Source organism: Malus domestica, chromosome 04 (genome assembly GCF_042453785.1).
Source record: "Malus domestica chromosome 04, GDT2T_hap1".
Classification (NCBI taxonomy): domain Eukaryota; kingdom Viridiplantae; phylum Streptophyta; class Magnoliopsida; order Rosales; family Rosaceae; genus Malus; species Malus domestica.
Window position 1 is genome coordinate 15419234 of NC_091664.1, and position 14947 is coordinate 15434180.

At 35.7% G+C, this 14947-nt stretch overlaps 1 protein-coding gene across 2 annotated transcripts; it reads right to left on the reverse strand.

Annotated features, from left to right (window-relative positions):
- Positions 1-903: 903 nt before the first annotated feature.
- LOC103446618 (carbonic anhydrase Nec1-like) lies at positions 904-3689 on the reverse strand. 2 transcript variants are annotated; one of them, XM_008385755.4, is made up of 7 exons: positions 3534-3689; positions 3179-3399; positions 2596-2702; positions 2416-2521; positions 2171-2332; positions 2030-2083; positions 904-1292 (listed from the first exon to the last, which is right to left on the reverse strand). In XM_008385755.4, exons 1-7 carry the CDS (start codon positions 3628-3630, stop codon positions 1020-1022), a joined length of 1020 nt encoding a protein of 339 aa, XP_008383977.3. In that variant the 5' UTR covers positions 3631-3689; the 3' UTR covers positions 904-1019. The 2 variants fall into 2 exon arrangements, with proteins under 2 accessions (XP_008383977.3, XP_070676433.1); XM_070820332.1 differs by lacking the exon at positions 2030-2083.
- Between the last annotated feature and the right edge of the window lie 11258 nt (positions 3690-14947).

Here is a 14947-nt window from a genome sequence, read left to right on the forward strand (position 1 = left end):
CTTGGACAATTTTGCACCTACAAAACAATTAACACCTTAGGTTAAGGCCAAGAGCCTCACGCACCCACGATGAATGGGGGGGGCTTTGGCCGAAGAACTTCCGATGCCAAAGTTAGAATTTAGAGAGAAAGAGTGTTTAGAAAATTTTGGGATTTTTGCCAAAGTGTTGGAATTGGCTTTTTTTGTGAGAATGAGAGTATATTTATAGGGATAGGAGGTGACTAGGGTTTTTTGGGTTTAATTTATATTTAATTAGGAGTTACAAAATTGATTATTTGTATAAATGGGGTAATAAAATGGAGAAAAGTGAAAAAGGTTAGGAAAAGGGAGGTGGCCGGCCTCTTAGTAGTTTTAGGTGTGAATGGGTGTTTTATTTGATAATTAAGGGATTGATTAGGTAATTAATCCCTTAATTAATTAATTTTTAGGGAATATGAAAGGAAAATATCATTTAGCTAATTGATTAGCTAAATAATGGAATACAAAATATATAGAATAAATTAGGTTTTAGGAATTACCTTATAGAAAGGATTTGATGAAATAGGCTTTAAATTGTTACCTATTTTGGGCACTTTTGACTTGGTTTAGGGATGATTGCCCGCTGCTCGCGCGTAGGAATCCCAATATGCCTCAAGGGTATTTTTGTCCTCTTTTACCCAAGAATCCACGTGTCGCCTTGTGATTATTTTTGGCTCCACAACAATCCCCTCAACTTTAGACTATAGTAATAAGAGGAGACGAATTCCGGTCATTGGGTGGATTAGTGAATGCTTTTAATTAGCCGAATTAAGATTACTTCTAAATACTGGTATTACGAGCTTGTACCTAATCATGTAATGTCCTTCGTTGAGTTTGAGGTAGAAAATGAAAGGCTACCAGAAATGGGACACCAGAAACTCACAATTGGTGCAGCAAATTCATGCTGTTTTCTCATGTTTCACAAATTCAACACAAACTACAAAGCGATTACAAGGCTACTAAGAAAGCACAAAAAACCAACAAAGGAAATATTTGATATCTTAATTAATAACCAAGTGGAGAAGACACACGAACAGACACGCGATTACTTGCGGAAATAGTCTAACAGTCTGTTGGGGACTGTGGTTACCCTGTTTGGGGCTGTGGCTACTCTCTTGTGCACTCGCTGCATTGATCGACTCTTGAGGGCTTGATGCAGCATTAATCGTTGTGTGATGAGATACTTTGTCATCACTTAACCATGATGTCGAGCCATAGAGCTTGATACCTCGGTCATTGGTAGGTTGCAATGGCCTTGCATTCATCACTGCATACTGCATTATAATTAACAGAAAAAAGTTAATATGCATGTCCCCAAAATTTATACCTCACTGATGAGTATACAGAGTTAATTGATGCTCTAGTGTATCTAAACTTGGTACAGTATTCACTAGCAATGAGCATTCGGTTTAGCTGGAGGTTTTATGATCTTGAAGGAGGTCGTGATACTTATATAAAATTACTCACAGACAACCAACTTTTAAGCACAAATATCGTTTGTCATATTTTTCACATCAATTGAGTCAAATTAGTTATATTCATATTCTTTTCTTTTAACACACAAATAATCATGCCATCTATGCATCACAAGTTGACATTAGCCACAAAGATTATGCCCATGTGTAAAGACTAAATGTCTGACTTGTTTTTTTTAACACTAAAAGTGTGTACGAAGAAAAAAAACATATCATATTTGATTAAAAAATAATTGTGTTTTTATTTGAATGATATAACTAGACACAAATGCTATAAATATTTACAAATAAATATATACACCACGTGGTGAATTGTGCCATAATTAAGTCTTAGTGGCATAATTACCGGTTCAACAAACACCGCGTGGTGAATTGTGCCAAAGGGAAGTATCTCTACAAATAAAGACAGCTAACATATTTTAGTCAGTTTTATTCCATTATTCAATTTTTACCTAAGTTCAAATCTAAATAATTGTTAAATTAAAAAAAAATAGAAAAAGAAATAGTAACCACTAAACAAAGATAAGGTGACGTACATCATCAACTACTTGTTTAAGTAACTCCAGTTGTCTTCTTGAAACAATACTTACCTGAGGATGCAGTTTATGGTTAGCTAAATGTTTATTGATATATATCAAGACAGGAAAAATTCTTTAGGGTTGGTAAAGGGGTTGTACCCCTTCGTTTACGGTCCAAATAACTGCTTCAGTACAGGGAGGGGTTGTGAGTGATCCCACGTATCTGTAAAATCTTAAGCTAGGCCATTTTATTTCACTTGGATTAATCACTCCCAAGTGTTTCTCCTTCGTACCAATCACAGACAGTATATCCTTGCTCACCTGAAAAAAGTGGAACAGTTGGAATAACGCCATCAATCTCTTAAAATTTCATTTACATATATATGTGTTTTGAGGATTTTCACCTTTAAGAGAAAAGGATTGGGAGGACCAACTTGGTAGAGGAAGGCAATTACAGCTACACTGTTCTTGTCGGCACTTCGGTGTACCATGTGCAATTCTAGATCATACCTAATGAGGAGAACTCTTTAGAGAAGGAAGAAACATTTTGGATTTTAAAGACAAAGGAACTGAGGGAGAGAGACCTTATGCCATTGATGGTGTGCTCGGATGGGGTGTGCCAATGACATTGTTTGAGGAAGTAATTTGTGCCGTTGATTTGGATAGATCCAGCATCACCTTCCCATTCAAGCTGATCCAAATAATTACAATACATAATCAAGAAATTGGCAAGAGGAATAAAACCAAAGCTGTATTTGAAAATGAAAGCAGCACACTATCATTTTTGCTAATAGTGAGTATGCTGGGTTAATATTAATGTAGTGTTTCTTCAGTGACCATTTTTCTGAATTCACATTGACTATATCATTTAATCTCCAGTTTTTTTTTATGAAATCCTGAATTCAAATCTCACAGACGATAGATATTCAATATGGAAATAAATAAATAACTTTTTGTTACCACATACGTTGTAAAACTTAACAGACCATGCATTCCCTATGTTTTTTTAACATATATATGATATTATCTACACTAAGAGGTGAGGAAGTCAATTAAACCCTTTTACTTACAAGTAAAGAAAATACCGCTAGACTATAATACTATGTGACATACATTGTACTCATTTAAAACCATGAAACAACTCTAAAGTGATTCTAACTTTCTCACCGCGATATAGTGACCTTCATTCTTGAGAGTTGCACCAGAAGGCTTATGGTGCATTGTAAGATCCCTAAAAGTTGGGATCACTTTGGTGGCACCATCCTCCATTAAGTCTATTGGTGATTGAGATTTTCCATCTTTGCATGCCGTCCATTCTTTCTTAAGCTCTCCCCAGTGTTGTGGCCCCTTCTCGCTTCCTTCTCTATAATCAAACTCTATTTCTTGGTCTGCATAAAAAATTCGAATTCAACATGAATGTAATAATGATGATCATTGTAAGATGATGGAAATGATTCCCTCACGACTTCTCCTTCTGCACATGAGTAAGTAGGAGGAGAAAAGTCCATATATTTAGCATTACCAAGTGGTTTAGCTGTAAGTGCTATAGGGTGCAAGTACAGAAGAATAATTGTTAAAGCAAAGAACCGAAGATGAGTTTGCTTTGATTCAAACATCATTCACAACCAACAACGACCACAAAGATCATTTATACAAGTGTTGAGAAAGAGATGCCTCAGTCTATGAATACTGAAATTTATAGAGCTTTCTAAATCATACAAGCAGTGCTAATCACGGTAAAAAAGGTTACAGGATCTAGATGTGGAAGTAAATGCTATCTTCACCTATATTAGATGCTACATTTGAGTAACTTACCTTGACTTATTCTTAACTTTTTGGTGATTTATTTTTTGGTTAATTAATACACACACACACACACACATGAGAATTTGCCAAAATTGGAGGAAACATATTTTTGAAATAAACAAATAGTCTGAAAGTTATCTGAATTGTAGGGGGAAAAGTCATATATCCAATACACATTTTCGTAGTTCTATATTTTTAACTAATACAATCATTTTTTCTAATACAATGATATGTTAAGATTCAATGTGGAAAATTTTGCCAAAGTCATACAATGAGCCAACCACAATAACCAATTCAAACTTGGCTTCATCAAGAATCGGAAGTAATAAATACCTCTCACTTACACATAAAGAGAAATACTACTAGACGGTAGTACTAACTACCTTACTATTTTATTTTTTATTCATATAATTTATGTTTCAAGATTAAAATATTACTTTGAGAGGGGGATGAAATTAATTTTCATATGCAAGGTTTAACAGGCTAACTGCTCGTGCATGGTCCTTAATTTTGCAGAAAGGATACAAGGTGCTGAGTTGTAGTTTACACAAGGGTTCTGACTTTTGATTTGTGAATTACATCCTTTATTTTGAGCCATTCGAAAGTTGGTAAGTAGCGCCAGCTGGTGGTAGTGGGAAATAATTAATGATACGATGTAATTTCTATAGTCCATTTGCAACAATTTCATCTTTTATTTCTTTTACTGCGTGACATTTTGAATAAATACTTTGAGTAATCATTTGTGCCATTATCAACTGCAACAAGAAACAGATGCAGAGAAAAAAAATTAAGATGTACATTAAAATAGGAATCCCAAAGCAGTTGGGAGATCAAATTCTTGTAGAATTTGTATTACTTATAAGGCAAGAAAAACCATTATGATTAGTATGAATAAAGGCATAAGGCTAGGAGGTGGAACACAATTCTCACATAAACCAGCCCATATCTCTCTCTCTCTCTCATTCCTTTCTTTTCTTACCCACTTTTATAATTAGTTTCATAACATGTTATTAGCATGAACGTGTCTATGTGAGAAGCAGAGGATCCCAAGGAAATCCTGCGTACATTTTTCAACATCTTCATCAAACATCCAAGTAATCGTAAAACCCTAATCTATTTGAATTTAATTTATTCTATGTATACTGTGATTACTGTTCTATGCTATATGCATGTTATATGATGATGAATATGTGTGAGTATATCGAAAAGAAAAGAAAATTAGGATTCCAAAACCCTAAAAATTGCAGGAGCTGTGTCTAGACCTAGTGAAAGTGACAAGATCACATATATCAGCTGCAAACGTGCATTCAAGGATAGATGTGCCTTGTGTACGTCGAAACATCGCATTGGAAGGATGAGATGGCCCCAAAGGACGGGTGGCCGCACCTGTTGCTTGGCTTGGTACACTGGTGGCCAACCAATCATTTGCTACTACCCTGAAGCATGGCAAACGTGTAGGATCAAAGGATTCACAACCTTGGAAGAGAAAACCCACGACACACACTAGTGAACCTAGCTTGAATCCTACCATTGCTAGCTCATACATTCCAACACATAAGGGTATTCTAGATTATGGAAGTGCCATTGTAGAGACAAATATGCCTCCCAAGTATAGAGAGATATTGGTCATTATGCAAGGTTAGATGTATTTTGGAATCATAATAAGATGATAGTCGATGATGTATTTGTATACACAATAGTTATTGATATCATGATGAGCGATGACATTGAACTGCGGTCCGTTGATGAATGCCGACGTAAAATTGATTAGTCAAACTGGAAACAAGAAGCCCAGGTCAAACTCGATTCCATTGTGAAATGTAAAATATTTGGGTCTGTAGTTCCGCCACCCCCAAATGTGACGCATGTTGGCTATAAGTGGGTTTTCGTAACGAAGCGTAATGAGAAGAATGAAGTAGTGTGATATAAGGCATGCCTTACCATGAAAGGATTCTTTCAACGCCCTGGAATTGTTTACGAGGAGACGTATTCCCCCGTAATGGCCGTTATAACGTTTCGCTACTTTATCAATTTGGTAGCTTTTGAAAAACTGAATATGCAGCTTATGGACATGGTAACTACGTATCTCTATGGGGATCTTGATAAGACTTCTACATGAAATATTTCAAATGACTTATATTGACTGGACCAAATAGTTCTATACCATGGAACACCATCTTATTTGATTGAGGCACTTAATCTATAGATTGAAATAATCAGACGAATGTTGTATTATTGTCTGATTAAGTATTGATTGGTCAGGCATATGTGAAGAATTATATATCACCATGCTAGTTTATCAAGAAGTCGCATTCTGGTTTTGCATAGTTTCAGTTATGTCGATGAAATGAAGCTTATTGGGACTCCCGAAAAGCTTGAGAAAACGGTTTGGTAGCAGAAGTCGAAATTTGAGATGAAAGATCTAGGCAGCACTTGATAGTATCTTAACCTAAAGGTTGAGCATTGTTTGGATGGTATTCTAGTTCATCAATCGAACTACACCAAGAAGGTTGTGGCACTTTAATGAGGATAAAGCAAAACCTTCGAGTACTCATATGGTTATTTGAACACTAGATGCAAAACGAGAACGCCCTTTTCATCCTAAAGTTGATGCGGAAGAGGTTTTGGAGCCTGAATATCTATTTCTAAGTGCAATGATGCTTTATTGTACTTAGCTCAGTGCACTACACCCAACATCTTCTTCGTTGTTAATAAATTGTCTGACTTTCAATGCTAGTAGTTCTCATTATGAAATTTTATCAAACTCAGGGATATTATTCAGAAGTATATTCAATTTTCGTTAGTGTACTCTTTTCCTTGTGTATTATGACCCGTAGCTTAAATAAATGTCTTTTATTACCAAAAAGTATGAATTGACGAAAATGCCTTGGCAAAGTTTATGTTGAATAATTACGGACCACTGAGTATAAATTAGTTTTATCATTTTTTATAGTTTTGTTCAATTAGTACTTGTACTAATGAGTGCGTGAGAAAAAGCAGATTCGAAAACGAATGTACGAAGACTAAGTTATGTTTTGGGTTAAAAATTGTAGAATTCGGCAAAGATTCTAACGACGGAGCTCGACAACAGCGAACTTAACGACTTCAATGAAGGATTCTGTTAGTTGTAAAGGAATATGTAACTGAAAGCTATATTCTGTTACATTCTTTAGCTCAAATTTGCTTGACACATGGCAGCGGTGGACGGTGACTGCAATTGTTTCGACGTAGCTGTGCGAGGTCGACTGAGACGGCTACCCGCCAACGATGGTGGCGAGTACCGTGGAGCATGATGCATGTACAACGGTGCTTGGCGTCATGTGCTTGGCGTGCAGTGGAGCGTGGCCATATGAGACTTACCGTAAGTTTATTCGATGTCATGAAACACGTGGTGCACTCTGTTTTCACTAGTTAAGAGTCATTTATCACATTTGACACCAGAAACTTACATGACTAATAGGTGACTAAATGTGTTAATACAGGTGCAACTTACATGACTAGTAGGTGACTAAATGTGTTAATACAGGTGCAAACATAACTTGTCTTAATGAAAGGAAAACGCCTATTGCTGAGGAACAATATGAGTTTCTGTAAGTGGATCTTTTCATTAACAGTTTTGGTGAACATGATGATTTTGGTAAACTTACATGCCAATGATTTCGTTCTTGAATGAGACTAGATTAGAGATTGTTGAGTACATTATATTTAATTGAGTTTATTATATTGTGATTTATTTTCACCACATATTGTTACATGTGTTATTATTTCCAGTAAATAATAAATGTACTAGTAGATGCTAGTAATGACTTGAGAGCTAGTAGATGTTGGCAATATACAAGTAGATACATGTGATCGCACATACACTTTGTTTTTTGCCTCCACAAGACCTAGTGAGACAGAAGTGACGGTGAATGACGACAAGTGGACTAGGCAATAGTGCATCTCTCATATGGAGTAACTATCTTTATCTAGTTCAAATAAATTATAATAAAACTTGTGTTTTTGTTTGCACATTGCACAACTATTTGGAAGTATTATTGCATTTACTACTACTATGCTCTAAATTGATGTGACATGTAATAATGAGTTTCAACACTACGTGTCCCCAAGTGAGGAGATTGTTGTAGTTGAACTTTTATTTTGCTAAACATGAACTCATTGGCTCTTTCTATCACATGCAAATTTTAATTTTTTTTCTTGTAGCTTCATCACCTATTTGGTAGTGGCCATCACATCTCTACCCTGTGTTTGATATCTATTGGGTTGGGTGTGTTAGTTTGGGTATCAGAGCATGGTTAGAAGTTATGCATTTGCATGGGATGATGCATGTTATTGTGCTAATAATTTAGAGTCTTTATTGATAGAATTATGCCTTATAGGCGGGAATAAACTAATGTACCTGGTTTAAAGCAATTGACCGATCCTTTAGCTCAATTGATTCCAAGTGAAAAAGAGGTCGTCCACTAGTAAAAATTGTCTTTAGCCATGAAGCTTATACCATTGACGGTCGCAACTGAGTGAAGCTGCATAATCATGGCTGGAACATATAGAGGATGTATTGAAATTAATGAGATGTCCTGCTGATCAGAAGGTCAACACTGCAATATTTTTTCCTAGAAGAAAGTGTTAAGAATTGGCAGAAGTTTGAAAAGAGATCTATTACCACCACTACAATTGTGATTTGGGAAATGTTTAAGACAAGGTTCAAGAGAAGTTTTCTAAGTCACGAGTTTTCAAGCAATGAAACCTTAGGAATTTCGTTCACTAGAGTAGGGTGACATGCTTGTAGCTAAAGTATAAGCGTGAGTTCCAAAGATAATGATGAAGTAAACAAGAAGCAGGTCATAACTGGACTTAACCCTTGTGCACTTTCATAGTGGTGAAGCTATGTATGAATCTGCTTTTCGTATTGCTCAAAGTGTGGAACAAGTGAATATTCGCAAGAATGAGAAACAAACAATGAAAGGTAAATAGACAGGTGATGCGAAAATTAACTTAACACACAAATTAAACCCTCTTGTTGTCAAATTGTAGTATAAATGCAAGTAGGGATCGTTTTAAACCGGGGATTAGGATGGCTTGCTAAAACCTCTAAACTGACTTAAAAGCATATAAACAAAGTTAAAAACACTAAACTAGACTCAAAGAACTTAAAACAAACTCAAAGGACTCAAAACAAGCTAAAACGCTCAAATCTGCCTAAAAACACAAACTGGGCAGATTTGGACTCTAACACACTTTTGGGACACCTAAAAACACAAATCAAAACAGATTTTGACTAATAAAACACTTTAAAGTAAAGGGGGTTTTGATTTTGACGAATTTGAAAACAAAACAAGTAAATTAAAGAACTAATGAAATCTGCACGAATTTGAGTAAATTGAATGGATGGAAGGCTAGCTAGGAGGTTCTTTTCCACACATGACATACTTGCACATAAACCAATTTTCAGTTGTTCTTTTGATCAATCATGAAACTCAACACCCCAGGTTAATTAAGTCCGCTTAAATTAACCTTCAAGTTCTCCTTAAGTTATTGAATTGGATGGGAAAACGCATACAACAATTCAAGCATTCTTCAAAAAGTTCTTTACGTGAACAGCACAATAAAGATACAATCAAAGATCATTAAGCATTATGAAAACTATAAGTATTGACGAGACATTCATTACTATGATGAGCATGAAACTCCTGCCAATAATTTATTTAACACGATCGTTTATAAGCGACCTCCACTACTTGTGAATATAAGTTTGTAACTATTAGGTGAAACTCCCTTATACTCTAGCATCATATTCATGCATGCAAACTAAGTGCGCACTCTTAATAAACATACACGAATAAGTTATCAATCAAGCAGTTAAACAAATTGAATTCACAACTTATGAAATCACAACTGAAGGTAATCAAATCATATTGCAAGCATGAACATGGTTTCGAATTCCCCCCTAGCTAAGGGGGGTTTGGTTCTTCATACTCACAAAGCAAAGATAAACAAATTTAGACATTAAAAACAAAAGAATGAAAACACCTCAAAACGCTCCAACAATCCAACTTGAATGGCAAGCACGTCCAAGGGTCCTCCTTCTTCTCTTTGTTGCGGCACAAGGTGTGGTTTGATGGATGAGTGGTAAATTATGGTGGTGGATGGATATAGGTGAGTTATGGTGAAGGGTGGATGGGTGGATTGTGTTCTCTCGGCCAAGGTGATAGGATTAAAAGCACACCATAAAGTAGCACACAAATGTCTTATTGATTTTCCTTATTAACAATAAGATTTGTCAATTTTAGCATATGAAAATAAGGGTCTTTCCCGCAGAAGATTGTTTTATCTAACTACTTAAAATGTCACAAAAACTGGTTGCTGTCCTTACTGACCAGCCACCGAAAAATAATTATTAGACCGACTTACACTTATCTAAATTTTACGAAATTTTATATGCAGATACTAGATACAAAGAGCTACACTCACACAAATATTTGGGATTTTTGGAGTTGATTTTCTGTTTAAATTAAATCGAACAAAAACAGGACAGAAACAGATATTAAGTAGTTCACACATTAAGAAAAACGAGTTAGGGCTATTGCTATCCACCACCAAATAATCATGCAAACATATTATGTTTCATTCAAATTTCTTTTATTTCCGGATGGAGATGCTCAAGTTGGCTCAATGTTAGAACTCAACCTATTACTCTTTCTTATGTAGTATGTTAAGAGAATGACGTTTTCAACTTAACTTAGTCCCTAACATGCAATCTAGAATGGCGTGTTCATAGATTTAACAAGAAGAAATCATTAAGAACGAAAAGAGTTTGAGTCATCACAAGGCATCGTAAGTACTAGCGTTGTCTTACTTATCCTAGAAATTGGTTCACATGTTAATCGCAATTAACAAGTACTACTCTAGAATATATGTAGGTCCTCATTCAACAAGGGCAGGCACACACATATTCATAGCATTAGAATCCTAGATATGCTTACTACGTATGCATCCATAGAAAACAAATAAAGAATTCATCAATGAGACAAGCAGTGAACCAATTTTCATCCATTCATAAAAGTAATTCAATGAAATGTCATAACAAAATTGCAATCATATTCGGGGCTTCAAAACAGCCCCTAACTACTAAAAATTTAGTTACACACAATCCTTAAGTTAAAACAAAAGATAGACATGAGTTTGAGAAGATAGAACCGAAAGAAATCGACCGAGGCCTCCTCCCCCCTTCCTTCCTTCCCCAATGCTGCTTTTAAACCCATTCTTGCTGCATCATTTTCTTCTCCTTAACTCACCCACTAATAGCCATTTAGTGATGACAATAAGTGAGAGGAAATGTGGTAAAACAATTGTAACACTTTAGGTAGCCTTTATGCCAATTACTCCCTCTTAATCCTCATTTTTAATTCCATTTCCTCTGATATTTGAATAGGTGTCAGCTGACTTGTTCTTGGCTGCATCAGTTTCAGCTGCTAGATTTATTGGGTTTATTGCTTTCATTGCAGTTACGAACTGCTCAGCGTCTTGGAAACCTTTCAGTGTTAAAACAGCCATAACTTCTTCTAGAAAAATGATATTAACAATCCACAAAATGCTCCAGAAAATAGACATCCGTAGCTTTCCAAGCATATAAGGCTCATTCTATAATTCATTCTGATCTGTTTGCAACTTGCTTCCAAATTCAGCTGATCTGCACAGGCAGTTTTGACGAATTTGTTACTTAAAATCCCACTTGTGCTATTTTTCTTTTATTTGCTTGACAAATTCCACAAAACACAAAAACAAAGTAAATAGCTCAAAAATATAAGGAACTAACTAAGAAAAGACAAGTGAATTTGATGTAAAATATATATAAATATGAGCTTATCACAAGGAATGAAAGTGTAAATGTATGGAGTTGTGAGATGTGAATGTAATGTCTTTTGATGGATCTTTTCTCCTTCCCCTTGTTATGGTGAAGGGTGGATGTATTTATAGGCTAGGGAGAGGACCACCATCTAATTAAGGTGGTAGTGGTGTATGTTGTGGTAATGAGTGGATGTAATGGGTGTAGTGGGTGAGTGTTTGGTAATGAGTGGATGTAATGAGTGTAGTGGATGGATGTTTGGTAATGAGTGGATGTAATGGGTGTCGTGGATGGATGTTTGGTAATGAGTGAATGTAATGGGTGTAGTGGGTGGATGTTTGGTAATGAGTGGATGTAATGGGTGTCGTGGATGAATGTTTGGTAATGAGTGAATGTAATGGGTGTAGTGGGTGGATGTTTGGTAATGAGTGGATGTAATGGGTGTCGTGGATGGATGTTTGGTAATGAGTGAATGTAATGGGTGTGGTGGATGAGTGTTTGGTAATGAGTGGATGTAATGGGTGTAGTGGGTGGATGTTTGGTAATGAGTGGATGTAATGGGTGTAGTGGATGGATGTTTGGAGTTGTAGGTCAACACACTTGCACACACACATGCTGATTTCTAGTCTTCAATTCTTCAAAAACATCCATCCTCATGTCTCCATGCTTGCACTATCTAATCTTGGCCCAAAAATGCTCCAAATAGCACTTTGTTGCTAACTTTGTTATTTGAACCTACAAACACACGAAAATAGCTTAAAATACATAATTGACTAAGAAATAACAACATAAATGCACAAGAACAAGCTAACTAAGTCGCATAAATATGCTCCTATCAACAGGTAGTAATGATTAATTTAGTGGGTTTCGTAATAAGTTTAAGGCAAAGAACCTCAAGGAAGCTTTGTCTATTGGCTGAATGAAACAAAAAACTGCTTAAAGAAGAGACAATCTTCAGTATCTAATGAAGCATAGAATCCTGCTACACCTAGTTTGAGTAAGTTATCGGCTAGAAGCTCAAAATTTTCGGAAGTGGATCATGGAGTGGTTCTTTTAGAAGAGATCTTATCCCTTTGTGTACTATTTGTTTCACATACAGTGAAGGTAAATGTAGGTCAAGATCTGGATTGTGCTTTAACTGCGCCTTATTCCCTTAAACCATGTTGACTCCGAATAATTTGAGGAATGAACTGCCTTTCCAAATATCATGATGTCATCAATTGCACGAGGAAATGAACTACTATTTCTTAAAGATTTACCTGGATTGCCACCAGATCGAGAGACTAAGGTTTCTATCAAACTCGTAACTGAAATAAATCCTATATATCTCACGTTGTATCGGATGACACTAGCTGAACTAAGGAAAATGAATGTTTGGCTTCAAGAACTAGTTGACAAAGGTTTTGTGTAGCCAACAACAAAGAATCATTGTCATTTTCCCATAATAGATGATTTTTTCGATCAGTTGAGATGAGCCCAAGTTCTCTCTAAGATTGGTTTGAGATTGGGATATCATCAGTTGAAGATTTGTGGTGAGAATATTCTGAAGACTGTTTTTAGAACATGGTTTGGTCATTATGAACTTCATGTTATGCCTTTTTGATTAGACAAATTTGTGATACTATTTTGTTGATGGTATACATGTGTAGTCTAAGAGTGAACAAGATCATGCAAGACATCTTAGACTAGTGTTGGAAAGATTAAGAAGGAGAAGATTGTATGCTAAGTTAGGAAAGTGTCAATTTTGGTTTGCTAGCATGGGTTTCTTAGGTCATGTCAGTTCTGCCTAAGAAATTTTTGTAGATCCACAAAAATTCTCTGCAGTAGTTAACTGTAAACAACAAAAGAATATGTTAAAGATAAGAAGTTTCTTGGAATTTGCAAGCTATTATTGAAGGTTTGTAAAAGACTTCTCTTCTATAGCTACCCCACTTACTAAGTTGACCCATAAGAGAATAACTAATGAGTGGAATGAAGATTGTGAGCTGATGTGAAAATTAAGTTGACACACAAATTAAACCCTATTGATGACAATTGTAGTAATGATGCAAGTAGGGATCGTTCTAGACCGGGGATTAACTAGGGATGCTAATCAACAAATATAAGATAAAAAACACTAAACTAGACTTTATAAACTCAAAACTAACTTAAAACACTCAAAACAGCAAATAACAATAAAAAAGACTCACGAAATTGATGAAATAGAATGGTGAAAGGCTAGTTAGAGGGTTCCTTCTCCACACATGAAACATATGCATACGACTCGATTTCCAGTTACTCTTTCAACAAACCATGAATGACAATGCCCCAAATTAACTAGATTGCACCAATTAATTCTCAGATTTCCCTAGATTCATTGAATTGAATGGAATACGCATTACAACCAAATTATTCTTATCAAGGACCCTAACTATGGAATACGCATGATAGAGACACATATCAAAGATCATTAAGTTCAATGGAAATCATAAGCATTGACGAGGCATTCATAACTATGGAATACGCATGTTACTCTTGCCAAGGATTTACTTAACACAATCGTGACTAGCGACTTTTACTACTTATGAATATAAGTTAATAACGATTAGGTGAAATTCCCTTATACTCTAGCATCAAATTCATGCATGCAAACTAAGTGTCGACCCTCAATCAACATACATAAACATGTTATCAATCAAATAGATAAGTAAACCACATTCACGATTTATGAAATCATAACTGGAGGAAATCAAGTCATATAAAACATATGATCATGGCTTTGAATTCCCCTCTAACTATAAAGGAATTAGTTCCTCATGTTCGCAAATAAACAAAGATAAATAAATTTAAACATTGACATAAAGATAGAAAACACCTAGAAACGCTCCAACAATCCAAGCTCCTTGAATGGCATGCACGGCTCCAAGAGTCTCCTTCCTTCTCCTTTGCAAACTCACGGCACAAGAGGGATGTTTGGGTGAATGGTGTAGTGAAAATATGGTATAGGGTGGTGACTAAATGGTGCAGCAAAGGATGGTATTTATAGGCTGAAATTCGCAGCCCCTATGTAGCAAAGGAAAAGGATTTAAAGGCCTAATTTGTATAGGATAATAACACATATCCTTGAAGGAAAAGGCTAAGGCTTTTAAAAACCAAGGGGGAAAGGAATAATCAGGTTTCTAGAAGTTCTAGAAAGGTTTGGGGCGTCACTTTTGTAGGACAAGGGATAAGGCCTTCTAGAAAGGTTGTTTTGTGGCTGATTTCTAGAAAAACAAGGGATAAGGTGTGGCACCTTTGTAGGAGTG

Bases quoted from the DNA above. Each gene is read 5' to 3' on its own strand.
- LOC103446618 (XM_008385755.4), bottom strand. From the start codon at position 3,630: ATGATGTTTGAATCAAAGCAAACTCATCTTCGGTTCTTTGCTTTAACA. The intron at 3,400-3,533 runs GTAATGCTAAAT...TTTTTTATGCAG, and splicing joins ACTTACAGCTAAACCACTTG to ACCAAGAAATAGAGTTTGAT. The intron at 1,293-2,029 runs GTACGTCACCTT...ATTATAATGCAG, and splicing joins TTAAACAAGTAGTTGATGAT to TATGCAGTGATGAATGCAAG.